The following is a 16,098-nucleotide window of genomic DNA, read 5'->3' as shown; positions in this document are numbered from 1 at the left end:
CTAATCATTCACTAACTGCTAAACCCTCTGAAATAAACTCAAAGATGTTGGAACCAGGAACTCTGACTGGACTGAAATCATCAGCAGACTCATCAGCATGGGCTGGTTCTCTCCGGGTACTCCAGCTACCTCCCACAGTGCAGAGACATGACCTTAACAGGTTCATTGGTGACCTAAATTGAAGGTGTGAATGGTTATTTGTCTGTGTCCTGTGATGAACTGACGACTTGTCTAGGGTGTAGCTTTTTATTAAAAAAAAAACTATATGTGTTTATACTATGGCTTGATGGCTTTGAAAGTGCCCTGATCTTGATTTTTGAGGCCACTCGTTGGAAACTGATACTGATCACAGGGTCTGTTTCAGCCTTCTGCTTGTAATGACATAATAAGGTGGAAATGAAAGTAAAATTATCAAAAGGAAAAGGTTTAATATGGAAAGAAATAATCAATCAATGGAAACAATAGTGGAAAATCCAGGAAAAGGGGAGACGTTTATATAAACTACAAGATGAAGTAGGAGAGGTGGGGTGTTGTGGAGGTAGCAGAGTGGAACAGGTGACAATGAGCAGACTAAGAATAGGGCACAGTAGATTGAATAGCACACTCAACATAGTAGGGAAACATCCAACTGGTCTATGTAGCTGTGGGGAGAGAGAGACAGTGGAGCATGTGATGGTTGATTGTCATGGATATGAAATAGATAGATAGATATTGTAGATTATGACCTAGCTGTTATTATACAGTGTGATGGCATGTGGCAGGAAAGATCTCCTGTATCTGTCAGCCTGTGGGAGAAGCTGCTCCGCTGTCTGTCCACTGTGTGGTGGAGAGGGTGCTGTTCATTGTCCATGATGGGTAAAAGTTTATTCAGCGTCCTCCTCTCCACCACAGTCTCAAGAGACTCAAGTCTCAGTCCAAGAACAAGAGATGATGACAAGAGGGAAGAGATGATGGCAGGATTGCAGAGGACAGGAGCAGTGGAGAAACGTGTCAAAAGTATGATAGAATGTGGGAAATGTAGAGAAGGGAGGAACATCATAATGTTTTCACTGGGTTAATTAAAAGAATTTAAAAAGGAAATGAAGTAGTAAAGTCCAGCAGAGGGCGGTATATGCAACTATAAGGATGCAGACTGCCGTAAAACACCAAAGAAGAGGAGGAAGAATTGTAGTTCAGGGTTTGAAGCACGTATCGAAGCTTCAGTGAGTCGCTGCCATCACTGATCACTGCGTACAGTTTGTTTAGGACTGAAACAGCTGCTGCTGCTGGAACATCTGACTTCCGCTGAAGAACAGCTCGCGAGCCGGCGCGCGCTTCCAAACATCCGCTCGTGGTGACGCCCCCTCCACTTAGCACCGATCGCTAACTCCGATTATTAGCATCTAGTGACGTTGATAGCCGCTCAGCTCGTACAGTTTGAAAGCCGAGGGGGGGACATAATGCAAGAGGACTATCTGTGAGGAACGACCCCAGCCACGGTGAGTCCCGGTAACGACCCCAGCCACGGTGAGTCCCGGTAACGACCCCAGCCACGGTGAGTCCCGGTAACGGTCTGCGAGCTAGCGAAAGTTTACCGGACTGCTAGTTAGCTCGTGATGTATCATGGGTTTGTCCCTCGCGCTGTCATGTCACACAGGTGAGTGCGAGCCGAGCTAACATTAACACGTTAATTACGTTAATTACATTAATAACAAACATAAAGACTGATGTTTGACCTGTCTGCGCGCTCAGCTGGAGACAGCTCGGTGAGCTAACGTGCGGGTAACGTTAGCCTGCGCTGATGTTTTTATTTGTTTTAGCTCGGATTCAGGTCGATGTGCCTGTGGGTCATGTTAGAAAAGGCTCTGTGTGAACCAATACACTGACACACACACACACACACACACTGTGCCGTCTGTGTTACCTTCAAACTATGTGAAAGGTCACAGCTGACTGAGGACCGGCCTGCCGTCACTGCACACACTGCACACACACTGTACACACACTGCACACACACTGCACACACACTGTACACACTGCACGCACACTGTACACACACTGTACACACACTGCACACACTGCACGCACACTGTACACACACCTAACACACTGCACACACACTGCTCACACACCTCACACACCTAACACACTGCACACACACTGCTCACACACCTCACACACACTGCACACACTGCACACACACTGCACACACTGCACACACACCTCACACACACACACTGTGCCGTCTGTGTTACCTTCAAACTATGTGAAAGGTCACAGCTGACTGAGGACCGGCCTGCCGTCACTGCACACACACTGCACACACTGCACACACCTCACACACTGCACACACACCTCACACACTGCACACACACCTCACACTCACATTTCACAGTGTTTTGTTGACACCGTGTCAGACAGCTGTGCACTGTGTTCTGATCATGTTCTTTGTGTTGGGCTGGCTTTGTGTCCGCACACTGAAGAACGTGCAGGAACATGACCGTGCAGATTCCAGAGTCAGCTAACACGGTATACAAATGTCAAACTGTACCATCCACAAGTCCCATAATAATAATAATAATACATCTTATTTAAAAGTGCATTTCTAGGTACTTAAATACACTTCAGCAAAAATCAGCAAAACAATAAAACCACCACTTAAAGAGACCAAAGCTGAACTTTATTTACTGACCTGTTTAAAAACACATCTCTTACTAAATGCTGACAGACTGGTTATGTGCGTCCTGTTCATGGTAATTACCACACAAATGGCCCATAAAGTTATGTAATTATTATTCCTCTGTTTTGCCTGATCAGCACGGTGTATAGTGCAGCCCCCAGCACTGGTTTTAAAGGTTGCAGTATCTGTTTCATGTGTGCTGCTTGTGCTTCAGAGTTTTTGTTTTTTTTTAGCTTAAGACTCGTCCAAACTTTCCGTCTCCCTTTGTGCACAAAGAGAGGACATTCTGTGAAATGGAACAAAGCCGGTTTTAACGAGAACGGCATGTTTGCATCAGCAGCAGGCCAAATCTAACTTTCATTTTAAAATAACTCGTGGTCCATTCTAATTAAAGCTGGACACTTTTACTATAAACAGTCAGTCCTGTCTGCAATGATGAAGCAAAGCTATTTCATAGATTTTGAATTTGCTGCAAAGTTTGTGTTTCATATCAGTGATATGCTTATAAGATTGTGTAAGACGTGCGTGTGTGTGTGTGTGTGTGTTTTAATGGTTTATCTCCTGTCCAGTGCCATGTCTCTGGTTTTCCCACGACCCAACAGCAACGCAGTCCACGGTAAGAAGGATAAGAGACTGATGGCGGAAGTAAACGCATCACCGCTCAAGCATTTTGTCACAGCAAAGAAGAAGATCAACGGGATCTTTGAACAGCTGGGGGCCTACATCAAGGAGAGTGCCTGCTTTCTGGAAGGTACCCTTTGTTTTTGAGAGAGTGAGTGACCAGTAAGTATGACACAAATGATTGATCCCTTGTTTTTGTGGTGACCTCCATATGTTAGATACTTACAAAAATGAAGAACTGGACCCAGTCACCACGGAGGAGCAGGTACAGGAGGTCCGGGGTTATCTGGCCAAGGTGGCTGGAATTGGAGAAGTGCTTGCCCGCAGACATATGAAGGTGGTCTTCTTTGGGAGGTATGTGTATCTGTTTCTTATCCACACTAGATTAAACTTTATTAGACTAGTTCTAAATCCCATTTCTAAATGTTACATTTGACCTGAATGTGGAGGATTAAGCATGCTGCTGACGGGCATGATGTTTGTTCTGCAGGACGAGTAATGGGAAGAGCTCAGTGATCAATGCCATGCTGTGTGACAAGGTGCTGCCGTCCGGAATAGGACACACCACCAACTGCTTCCTGAGGGTGGAGGGCACCGACGGCAATGAGGCCTTCCTCCTCACTGAAGGCTCTGAGGAGAGGAAGAGCATAAAGGTAAAGTCACTGAGTGTCTTTACATGCTGCTCAGACAATCTCCACAACTCTAGTCTGTGGATGTGAATGTTCTTGTCTTCGCAGTGTATGTAAACTCTGTGTGTGTGTGCAGACGGTGAACCAGCTGGCCCACGCTCTCCACCAGGATGAAGACTTGGATGCTGGCAGCTTGGTCTGTGTCATGTGGCCTAAAGCCAAGTGTGCTCTGCTCAGGGATGATCTGGTGTTGGTGGACAGGTCAGACCCAAGTAAACACGATCTAATCAACACATTCATTTCCATCACGTTTAGCACATGAGCTCTGCTCAGCTGCTGTGATATGGACAGTTTAGCAAATGTAACATCTTCATTGCATGAAACGTTTCTGAAGCTGAAGTGAGAAAACACACACACCTTGAGGACTGCAGTTTGCTCATTCTACTTTCTGTTTCCCCCTCCAGTCCAGGCATCGATGTCACCACAGAACTGGACAGCTGGATCGACAAGTTCTGTCTGGATGCTGATGTGTTTGTTCTGGTGGCCAACTCTGAGTCCACACTGATGCAGACGGTGAGACACGATAAAGCAAATGGTCTCTGAAGAATGTGTAGCTTGAGACGGACGCTGTCAGTCACCCCTGGATCTGTTTGTGCTGTTATATGAAGTGGAATAAATGCTGGAGTGAATGTCAATGCTAGAGATAATGGAAGTGTTGCCCAGCATTTAGTATCTTTCCTAGCTTGATCTATAAGTGGTCTAAAGTTAAGTTTGAGCAGATCTTTATAGTGGAGTGTTACTTTAGTCCTAAATATGTTAGGGGGCCAGTTGTGACTCTAAATTTGCATGAGTCAAAGGACATTGTCAATGCGTTTCTGTTTATAGGGAATAATATACTCTTTGTGTATAAACTGATAGTTGATGTCTTTCGGGTCTGATTTGATGGTGCCATCAGTAGCTTGTATTTCTGTAATATAATTGAGCAGCTGAAAATTGACGTAACTGATGAGAAAGCAGCCCACTCGTGACTGGTGAGTGGTCTGAGATGAATATACTATCATATCTACACAATTTAACAAGTGAAAGCATTCTTTTGTCTACAAGAAAAAAAAAATCAATCCTTGAATACATCTGATGTGCAGTAGAAAAAAAGGAAAACTCCTTCAGTGTTGGATTTTTAAATCTCCAGAGATCTACCACACCACTGGACTGACAAAAAGTCTTTTTTAATATGAGCAGATTTGGAGAGAGAGCCTGCTGGGATTTTAGAGCGGTCAAGAGAGGGTTGCAGGACAGTATTGAAATCTCCCAATTTCAAGTGGTGTGTGCCCGACTCAACCACTAAACAGTTCCTTATAAGAAATCAGGGCTGTCCCAATTAGGGTCATAGATATTGACTAAAACCACTGGCAAATTATACAGCCTGCCCTGAACAATAACAAAGCGCCTGTTTATATCAGCCACTACTTTTGTTGATACAAATTGCACATTTTCCTCAATCAAGATAGCTGTTCCACAACACTTGGAGTTAAATTTGGAATGAGGGACCAAAAACAAAGAGCACTACGAAAAAATAAACAGTAACAGAACTTCTAATGTAACACGTAAACCCAATTGCTGCCCTCTCCCCAACTGAGAGGCTGCACCCTCCCTCCTCTCCTAAGCCATTATGAAGAAACCTGTTCAACATCTTACGTATCGGGGCTGAGGCCCCATAAAACCTTATGTACCAACAATTTAGGTTAACAGCTGTAACATTTCAAGTCAAGGAGACCTGAGTGTCTGTATTCATATCTATGAATATATATGTGTATGTGCGTGCGATGATGTATGATCATGCCTGAGTCTGCAACTAAACCAGTTGTAAATGATGTCTCTCTACAGGAAAAGTCCTTCTTTCACAAGGTCAATGAGCGGCTCTCCAGTCCCAACATCTTTATCCTTAACAACCGCTGGGACGCCTCAGCCTCAGAGCCTGAATACATGGAGGAGGTCAGTAAGACGAATCATCTCCACCTTCAGACAGGCTGACAATGACAAACATGGTGGCCTGTGCTTTTTCTTATTTTTATTTGATGCATGCATAAATCCCTGCTGTGCATCTGTTGTACTATCGTACACCAGTGGATATGCAGCTCTGTGCTGCTGACTCAGCGGTAGCCTTAGATTAGGTCGGTGAACAGCTTAACTGGTGTTACCGTCATTCCCCTCAACACTGTGTGGTGAACTGTGAGGATCACCTCCTGCTTCACAGGCCTGTGCTCTCCCTGACTGATATCTGTATCCATGTCTAAAGTTCCCCCACTGTTATCTGACTCCGCTGATACTGTAGTTAGGTTTTATTTGCCCAGGTTAGGCCACTGGTAGTCCAGTTGTATTTCATTTGTGGTTGATTCACAGGGTGTTGAAAGCAGCATAGAAACTAAACCGTTTAGATGTTCTCTCGGTGTCTGTGTAAGTCCAAAGACATGCATCTCAGAGCAACCTAGACCTCTTAAATTGTCCTTGATGTGCCCTGTGACAAACGGGCCTGTCCATGGTTTGTGCCTCTTACCTAATGTTTGCTCCTGCTCCTTGTTTCTGCTTCCTCTGGTCACACTAAATATTCTGCTGCTAAGAAAGCAGACTGTGGTTTCACTTGTCGAGCTGCGGTCCACTGAGCAGGGCTAACAGCACTGTCAATAAAGTAGTTGTGTCTTTGTTCTTGTTGGGTTTTTAACAAAGTGTGCTGTTGCTGTGTCAGGTCCGTCGGCAGCACATGGACCGATGCACTAACTTCCTGGTGGACGAGCTGGGTGTGGTGGACCGGGCCCAGGCCAGTGACCGCATCTTCTTCGTCTCTGCAAAGGAAGTGCTCCAGGCTCGCGTGCAGAAGGCTCAAGGAATGCCTGAAGCAGGTATGGATCATGTTTTTAGGTCAGTGCTCTGATCACTCCGTGATAATCACAGGTGAAGCAGGTCACAATAGTATGCTATCTTGTCTACAGTTGTCAAAAGTATTGATACTTTTTCAATACCCAATATCACATGTTCAAAATGACACAATGTGGATGTATAGTATTAAAAATACAGGAAAGTGTGGTGAGCGGGTTCAAGTAATTTGTGAGTAATAGCGCTGCAAAGGGGCAGAAACCTTCTGATACATTTCCAGGGAATTTAAGCTGGTGAATTTTGAAATATTAAAAAATCAGAAATTACATGGGAATTCTGAAAATTTAAAGAAATTGATTGGAAACTGGGAGTAATTTATGGGCTCAAATATGTGCCACCAGAAACTGAATTTGAATAATTTACTTTTGAATTTAAATTGCTTAACTTGAGGTACAGAAATCACCTGTGCAGGTAGGGGGCGTGGCCTCAACAGCCCTGCAGTAAGCAGTGTGCTATGTGCATGTGATAGAGGGGTAGTAAGGTACTATGAGCTCTTTTAGATATGGTGCCTGACCATGAAGTGCTTTGTATGTAAGGAGAAGAATTTTAAATTCTAGTCTAGATTTAACGGGTAGCCAGTGCAAGGAAGCCAAAATGGGAGAGATGTGATCTCTGATCTTGGTTCCTGTCAGAACACGTGCAGCAGCATTCTGAATTAGCTGCAAAGTCCTAAGAGACTTATTGGAGCAGCCTGATAACAAAGAGTTACAATAGTCCAGCCTAGAAGTAACAAATGTGTTTTTCTGCATCCGCTTGAGACACGATGCGTCTGATTTTAATGATGTTAGAAAAGTGGAAGAATGCAGTCCTCGAAATTTGTTTTATATGAACATTAAAGGACAAATCTCCAGACTAGTCTCTAGAAAGAGAGTTTCTGAGGTGTCCAATTACAAGAACTTCAGTTTTGTCTGAATTTAACATCAGAATATTTTTATATCCTAAAGGCATGCTTGGAATTTAGTTAACTGATTGGTTTCATCAGGCTTGATTTATAAATATAATTGGGTGTCGTCGGCATAACAATGAAAATTAATAGTGATTCCTAATAATGTTCCCTAAAGGAAGTGTATATAGACTGAATAGAGTCAAGATTTAGTCAAGATTATTCTAGAATATAATCTGTTCAGGCCCATCTTTCAATTGGGAAATTCTTGGTTTATTCCCATAAATTCCTATTAATTCCCATGAAAAGTTTCCAACTTTTAGAATTCCTGTAATTTTGCAACCCTAGTGAGTAAACACCTAAATAAGGTGGAGAATTAAAATAGTGACGTGAGAGATAACTTAGAAATCTGGTAATGTATTCAAATATGACATTCATGTGTTCTTGTTCTGCATTTAAAAAACAACCGTTTACGATTTTACAATTTCATTCTTTAAATCCTTTATTTAGACCGTACAAGTCCATAAAATGGTAAATGGACTGTACTTACACAGCATAGCGCCTTTCTAGTCTTCTGACCACTCAAAGCACTTTTACACTACATATCTCATTCACCCATTCATACACTGATGGCATTAGCTGCTGTAGATTGTGATGTGTCAGTCTGAAGTGGTAAGTGGACCATCAGTAGGGCTGCATACCTGAACTGCAGAAAAGTAGTATGGAGGCTGGCATCACATGTCTGGGCACATTTGTTATCGTGTTTACATTAAAAAAACATTTTTTTTGATTGAATTCTTTTACAGCTGCTCGTGTGTTTCGGGTCTTGGGCTTCTTCTTTTAATGAGTCATGTTGTGGTTGTTTCAGGTGGAGCTCTTGCCGAGGGTTTCCAAGCCAGAATGTTTGAGTTCCAGAACTTTGAGAGGCGATTCGAGGTAAGACATAACAGCTTGGGTTACAGCTTTGAGTCATTTATCAGTTGGGAGTACATCCATGGTGTCATTGGGTATCCGTTTTCTTTATTACTGTGCCTTTAGTGACACTTCAGCATAGATGGAAGGAGACTAGCAGTTTCCCCATGCTTCCTGTATCTGTGCTAAGCTAGGCCAAACACATTCTGGCCATTTCTGTGTACAGGATGAGATGTCAGGCCTGACTTGGCTTCTGCTTGACTTACTAGTTGTGTTATTCTTTGTGTGAAATGAAAAAATGATCCAGATGTCAGTAGTTATTTCAGTTAGGGTGTCTTGAATGTCTGCTGATGTGGCTGCTGTGCGTAGGAGTGTATCTCGCAGTCAGCAGTGAAGACCAAGTTTGAGCAGCACACCGTGAGGGCCAAACAGATCTCTGAAGCTCTGCGCCGCATCATGGACTCTGTGCACATCGCTGCACAAGAGCAGAGGTGAGTTGGACTGAATATTATTATTATTATTACCACTGCGAACATCAGCAGGTTTGTGCCCGTCATAGACCACACTGCAACATAGTGAGTACTTGTTTGTGTGTGTTTGTGTGTAGGGTCTACTGCCTGGAGACCAAAGAGGACCGCCAGGACCGATTGGAGTTCATAGACAAGCAGTTGGACCTGTTGACCCTGGACTGCAAGGCCAAGATCAAGAAGATTACCGAGGAGGTGGAGAGACAGGTGAAGCTCAACATGTCTACCCTAAAGTTCCTTCCTGATGATGTTGCATCGCAGATGAAAAGCTGAAGGAAAAACTCTTTTCACCTCTCTCTGCTCATGTTCAGGTGTCTAATGCGATGGCAGAGGAGATCCGGAAGCTCAATGTGCTGGTGGATGACTTTCACATGGACTTCCACCCATCACTAGTAGTGCTCAAGGTCTACAAGAATGTGAGTTTAACACACTTACAACAGAATGATGTGAGCTTCACAGAGCTTCAAGCCTTCTGCCTTCTCACGTGTGTGTCTGTGTGTATGTTCTACCAGCTAAAGTATGTCACATCTGAGTGTTGCATATCAAAAGCTGATTGGGTAAAAGGCAACCGAGTCTGCATGGCATACTTTACACAAGGACAAACCCAAACTGCTGGACAACAGACTTTTTGGCATTGATTTGAAAGTCCAAACAGTTTGGGGATCAGTACTGATACTAGTTTCTATGAGACCATAGAACCTCTGTGACCTCTTTTAGATGAAGGTGTCACTGATGACAGCGAGTCCTTGTTCTCAGCACAGCCTCTCCTCTCATACAGGTGCACAAAGTATGTGTATGTCAGCAGTTTTCTGTGTCAGCTGGTGTGTTTGGTCTTTGTCAGTGCTAGTTGTTAAGGGGGGGGATTGGGACCTGTGTCGCATTAGCTCCTTTATAAACACAGCTCGGGATTCTGGACTGTGTAGTCACTGAACGCACACATAAATATTTCCCATACCGATGTGGAGATGATCCACACTGTCCATGTAGCTGTTGAGTCTTTACATTGATAAGTCAACATGACAGGATACAAGAATCATTGTGAAGGTGTGCATCCAGAAATATTCCACCACCATACATCTGTCAATCCGTCAGTCGGGTATCTACTTGCAGCACACACTGCAAAGCTCACCCCGGGTCCTCTTTTGACTCATGGACCTGCATAAAGCCGGTGTAATCTGTGTTATGTAAGAGCAGTCCAGACTGAGTCATCATGTACTCTTTCAGCTCTGCAATCTCATTTTAAAGGCCAAAAATGTCGCTCCTGTCTGAGCTCTTCTATTCACATCTGTGACAGCGTGACAGGCCAGAGGACAGTTCTCCCAAAGCTCTGAACCTGAACCTGAACCTGACTGATGCACCAGATCCACATGCTTAGTGGTTAACATACAGAGCACAAGGGTTTCATTGGGACTGCAGGGATGACCACACTGATCTAGAGTCACAGATGCAAAACAATTCAAGTATTGATGAATTTCATTCATCTTTCTCACAGAGTTGTTCAGATCTCTCATACGAGTCATGTACACATCGTCTCCCTCGTTTCTACAGAGGGTAAAACACAGTCCTGACACAGGTTCAGTTCCAGCCTGTAGCTCTTTTGCTGTATGTCATCCTCTCTCTCTGCTCACTTCCCTGTCTATCTACAGCTGTCCTGTCCAGTAAATGCAAAATTACTATTCTGTTCTCATCATAATCCAGGCTACCAGAACCACCACTCCTCTTCTGTTGGCTCAGTGCATCTGCGCATAGCCTTTCCATGTCCCAGAAATGATGTGCTTCTTACACAGCTGCCTCCACCTGCTGTCACTGTGCTGTACAAAACATGTGTGCTAAAGTGACGTGTGTGTATGTCTGTGTGTTCTTTAATGTGGTCTTTTTTTTTCTTGTTCTAGGAGCTCCACCGCCACATTGAGGAGGGTCTGGGCAAGAACATGTCAGAGAGGTGCTCCACCTCCATCACCAGTGCCCTGCAGGGCACGCAGACCGACATGATCGGTAAGACTCCTGTTTACACACAGCCACCTGCCCTCTGGATGTAGGTACACTGTATATCATCTTGATGTGTGTGTGTGTGTTTTCAGAGGGTCTGAAGCCTCTGCTGCCCAGCCAGGTCAGAGAGCAGGTAGACAAGATTGTTCCTCGTCAGTGCTTCAGCCTCAGTTATGACCTGGCTTGTGACAAGCTTTGCAGCGACTTCCAGGAGGACATCAGCTTCCACTTCTCCCTCGGCTGGACCATGCTGGTCAACCGCTTCCTCGGGCCCAAGAACACCCGGCGAGCCCTCATGGGCTACAACGACCAGGCAAGCACCTTCAGGAACATAATCCCTGTGTCCCATGATGGTGATGGAAGCATTGTGCTTTCAGCAGCACTCTGAGCCCGTCTCTGGTCTCCCTGTAGGTCCCTCGGCCCATGGCCCTCACTCCAGTCAGCACCAGCATGCCTCCATTCCCACAAGGTTCTGTGACCCAGGAAGAGCTAATGGTCTCCATGGTGACTGGTCTTGCCTCCCTTACCTCCCGTACTTCCATGGGTGTCCTTGTGGTTGGTGGCGTGGTGAGCACACACACACACACACCCCCACACAGAAATGTGAATAAAATAAATGTGGTGGCCACACCTAAAGCTTTGTTTGTGTGTGTAGATCTGGAAGGCAGTGGGCTGGCGCCTGATCGCCCTGTCGGTGGGTCTATACGGACTCCTCTACGTTTACGAGCGGCTCACCTGGACCACCAAGGCCAAGGAGAGAGCCTTCAAGAGACAGTTTGTGGACTATGCTAGTGAGAAGCTGCAGCTCATCGTCAGCTACACTGGATCCAACTGCAGCCACCAAGTCCAGCAGTGAGCATATCAACCCCCAATATGAGTAAATATTGAACTTGTTGTTGTAATGTTTTTTAAACCCATCTGTGCCCCTGCTGTCTGTGCTTCTCAGGGAGTTGGCAGGTGTGTTTGCTCAGCTCTGCCAGCAGGTAGACGTCACCCGTCAGAACCTTGAGGATGAGATCACTGACATGAACAACAAGATCGAACTGCTGGACGGCCTACAGAGCAAAGCTAAGCTGCTGCGGTAAGAACCTCACACACACACTGTCTGTGACTGCCAAACACCTGACGGGTGTTTACAATAGCCGATATGTGCACACCCGAATGTACTGCAGCTAGTGTCAGTGTCAGACCCGGGACCAAACACAACCTCTAGAATACAGCAGCCTGCTGAGGCGGTTTTCTTGCCGGGTTTGGCTTCGGGCATCCCGGGCTGAGTCAGTTCAGTAAGCTACAACCCAGTCCAGTCCAGCTGCTGAGCCCGGTTCTGTTGCTCTCTGTCAATTGGTTAACTGTGTAACTCACAGAGCGCTGAAAAACAATCAGAAATGTGGATATTATTCACGTGTTTGTGTGTTTGGTTGTTAGGAACAAGGCGGGCTGGCTGGACAGCGAGCTCAACATGTTCACCCAGCAGTACCTTCACCACAGCAAGTAACAGACTGATCATCCACCTGAGAACATGAACAGCACAGGAACATGCAGTACTACCATGTTCTCAGCAACACGGGAGAACAGGAGGGAGATCCAGGATGTACGTGTGTGTGAAGAGTTACCTGGTGGTTGTGTGTGGATACGTGGGCTCAGGATGCGTCCGGTGATCAGCTGCTTGACTCAGCACTAATATATAAAAAAAAGTCAAATAACAGGACGAGCTGTTAAATAGAAGCTACAAGATGAAAAGAAAGTCCAAGCATGTCAGAAGTGAACATCGCTTATGATGATTCCTCCATTCGATTTAGCACTTTCATGTTCAGTTGTGGTGATATTCGAGCGAACCCGATGTCTTCCCATCTGACTCCAGAACAGAAATCCAGTCGAAGCTCTCCTTGTATCCTTCTTAGAAGTGTTAAGTGACGTGTACGCTCCTTACACTGTCCTTCTAAGTTAGATTCCAGTTAACTGCCACACTGAACCTGTACATTTGAGTTAGTATGTACATTTTGAACACTGGACAAGTGCCATGCTCAAGTAAAAGACAGTCCACATGAGGGAATGGATGTAAGTATCTTATGTTAGTTGGATAATTTAATGAACTATAACAATAACAATAATAATAATAGTAATGATGATAGATTGAAAACAAAGGCTTTTCCTCACAATGAAGCTGAGTTAAACAGTGAAGCAGAAAATAGAAGATTGCTGTTTGGTGTGTTATTCCACATTTTGTGCAAAGCCAAACTAACCCCACTATAAATGATTTATTCAGTTGCTACATCGGCATTGCTACGCTAGAAGATCAATCATTAAATCATTTTTCTAAGAATTTTGACTTAAATCTCAAAAATTGTCTTTAAAAACTGAAGTTCTCTCTGTAATCGTTGTAACATCCCCAAATCAGCACATCATCTGTTAAGGAACACATGTCCATACTAATATGCCAAAGATGTGTTTGAGGTCGTTCGGGCACAGTGTCCTCTATCCTTGAGTTTGTCCTCCAGAGGGCGCTGAGGTTTCGTTTGCGCTGCGAGATGTCCGTTAGCAAAGATCCTGGCTATTCTTTAATGCACATTCAGAAGTGTTCATGTTAAACAGAAACAGAAACTCCACCTTTAAACCTGAGTGGAGTTTGCAGGGAATTTGTCAAAAGCAACTTTATTTTCACCTTTCTGTGATTTAAACTCACTGTCCAGCCTCAGACCTCCAGAACAAATCTAATGAACTCTCCTTCCACGAACCACATTTTAGAGAGCACTGTTTTAAATGTGACGTTTGGACTGTCCATGACTGCCTTAGTGTCTTGTGTATCTTTGTGTATTTAACATTTTTTTTCTTGCACTGAATGTGTGTGTGCCGGCTCTGTTACTGCAGAGCTGCCTTCCCTCTGCCTGTCAGGATCACACATGGTTTGACTTAAAAAAGAGGAAACTGGACTACATATGACAGGGTACTGAAAGGTGGCCAAATCCAGCAGCAGCTGTACTTTTGGTTTCTAAAAGGTTGTTTATAATGTCATTTTAAAATTTGCCTTTCAATTAGAAAATAATGCTGAAGCCAGGTCAGAGTGCACGTGCCTGGATTAGTCCAGTCTGTAAAGTCTGTCTTGGTTGGTTGAGCATTCTACAAATTAAAGCCATACTCTGTGTGTTGCCAAGTGGGCAAGAAGGCTGCGAACAACACTTCCTTCACAGTGAAGACATGCACTTTATCAATTTGCTGCTTTTTCTTTCTTGTTTAGTTTTTTTTTTTCCTCTAAGTTAAGGATTTTTCCCCAAAAATGTAAATCACAAAGTAGTTTGGCTTCAGGAAGTACCTGCATGCTGTGGCTGTTGTTGATTGTTGTCCTGGTAAATTGTTTAAATACATGTATGGATGTAAAGTAAAATAAAGGTGACACAATGCTGAAAAAAGTTTATTAAGAATATTGAACATCTGTGGACTGATTTATGACTTGAGACCAGACATTCAAATGAGTCTGGAACACACCACAGTCACTGCACAACATACAGTGACCAGCACATGGAGGGTTTAAGTGGCAGCATGCAGTGTGTCCTTCATGGCGTCACGCCATTCATCCCGGCGTGCAGCTTTCCAAAATAAAGGTCAGCTTCCTGGAGAATTTCGCCAGCAGGTGGCAGTGTGATCTCACTTCACTTTACTCAAACTGACAAACACTGACAACATTCAGTTCATTGCTTATGGATTTTATAGTTTAAGACTGTTTAAACAAGCTTCGTATTGAGCAGCTACAGCAGTAAAATGCTGCTTGCATGAACATGAATGCATCAGTAAACGTGTAATGGAGTAACAGTATGCTGCAGCTATAATCCACAATATTTTTTTAGCTGAATACACACCAACACTTGTAACAAATGGACTGGACTGTACTTATATAGCACCTTTCTAGATCTAGATATCTCATTCACACACATTCAGCTACACACTGTTGGTGCAGTAATTTGGGGTTCAGCATCTTGTCATGCAGACTGGAGGAGCCGGGGATTGAACCGCCGATCATCTGATTAGTGGACGACCTGCTCTACCTCCTGAGCCCCCAGTAGACTTTTAATCGCTGTATTAAATCTGTATTTTTGACTCTATTTAGTTGCTTAGAGCTTCATGCTGGGACTCATGTCTGCTTCTCCAAACATGGGTGTTGGGGTGTGTAGGAAATCCAGTGACTAAACTTTAAGTTCTTTAAAATAAACACTGCTGATCCTGAATAATGACCAGTATGATGGAGCTGCTTATGACCTGTCTCTGTTCACATTGAAGTTTCCTGCTTGTTAACATTACAAGACAGAATCAAAACCATGAATGAAGAATTGAGATGAGATCAAACATCAGGTGAAAGTACATGCAAGAAGAATCAGTTCCAGCACCATATACCTTTCTGTGTGGAGTTTACATGTTCTCCCTGTGTCCGCGTGGGTTCTCTCTGGGTACTCCGGCTTCCTCCCACAGTCCAAAGACATGAACCTTAAGAGGTTCATTGGTGTCTGGATTTTTCGTAGGTCTGAATGTGAGCATGAATGGTTGTTTGTCTCTATGTCCTGTGATGGACTGAGACCTTGTCCAGGTTGTCCTCTCGCCCTAAGTGAGCTGCGATAGGCTCCAGCTGACTGTGACCCTGATGAGGATAAGCAGTGTGGTGTAGAACAGAATTACACCTGTACCATCACAGGAACACACACGGAATAATTACAGAAAGTCTACGGCTTCATTGCTCCAGTGCATGCTGGGAGGGTTCACACCTACCTCATATAACTTTATGATGATCAACACCCGACCAATCATATGTTGTGGTGTTTTTATGGTGGAGGGCTGAAGAGCAGCTTCACTCGTTAGCTTTCATTCTGCTTTAGTCTAATGGGCTGTGGTTGTGGAGAACAGCTGCATCTGTCTGTTACACAGCAGGCAGACTCAGCCAATCACACGGATGCTGTTATC

General features: G+C 44.3%; 1 protein-coding gene across 3 annotated transcripts; it reads left to right on the top strand.

The window, feature by feature from the left end:
* The first annotated feature begins 1,135 nt into the window (after positions 1 to 1,135).
* mfn2 (mitofusin 2) lies at positions 1,136 to 14,577 on the top strand. 3 transcript variants are annotated; one of them, XM_019259949.2, is made up of 18 exons: positions 1,136 to 1,478; positions 3,229 to 3,410; positions 3,499 to 3,634; positions 3,771 to 3,933; positions 4,046 to 4,170; positions 4,374 to 4,482; positions 5,794 to 5,901; positions 6,653 to 6,806; positions 8,592 to 8,659; positions 9,005 to 9,126; positions 9,243 to 9,369; positions 9,474 to 9,578; positions 11,055 to 11,157; positions 11,244 to 11,464; positions 11,563 to 11,718; positions 11,807 to 12,003; positions 12,098 to 12,232; positions 12,577 to 14,577. In XM_019259949.2, exons 2-18 carry the CDS (start codon positions 3,233 to 3,235, stop codon positions 12,644 to 12,646), a joined length of 2,277 nt encoding a protein of 758 aa, XP_019115494.2. In that variant the 5' UTR covers positions 1,136 to 1,478; positions 3,229 to 3,232; the 3' UTR covers positions 12,647 to 14,577. The 3 variants fall into 3 exon arrangements, with proteins under 3 accessions (XP_019115494.2, XP_019115495.2, XP_019115496.2); XM_019259950.2 differs by having other exon boundaries at positions 1,136 to 1,506; XM_019259951.2 differs by having other exon boundaries at positions 1,136 to 1,534.
* Positions 14,578 to 16,098: the final 1,521 nt, after the last annotated feature.

This window comes from Larimichthys crocea, chromosome XV (genome assembly GCF_000972845.2).
Source record: "Larimichthys crocea isolate SSNF chromosome XV, L_crocea_2.0, whole genome shotgun sequence".
Lineage (NCBI taxonomy): Eukaryota > Metazoa > Chordata > Actinopteri > Sciaenidae > Larimichthys > Larimichthys crocea.
The sequence above is the reverse complement of the archived record's forward strand: the minus strand, read 5'-3'. Positions and strand labels throughout refer to the sequence as shown.

Coding starts and splice junctions, on each gene's coding strand:
- mfn2 (XM_019259949.2), top strand. CDS start 3,233: ATGTCTCTGGTTTTCCCACGACCCAACAGCAACGCAGTCCACGGTAAG. Junction 5,902..6,652: donor AGCCTGAATACATGGAGGAG/GTCAGTAAGACG, acceptor TTGCTGTGTCAG/GTCCGTCGGCAGCACATGGA. Junction 9,370..9,473: donor CCGAGGAGGTGGAGAGACAG/GTGAAGCTCAAC, acceptor GCTCATGTTCAG/GTGTCTAATGCGATGGCAGA.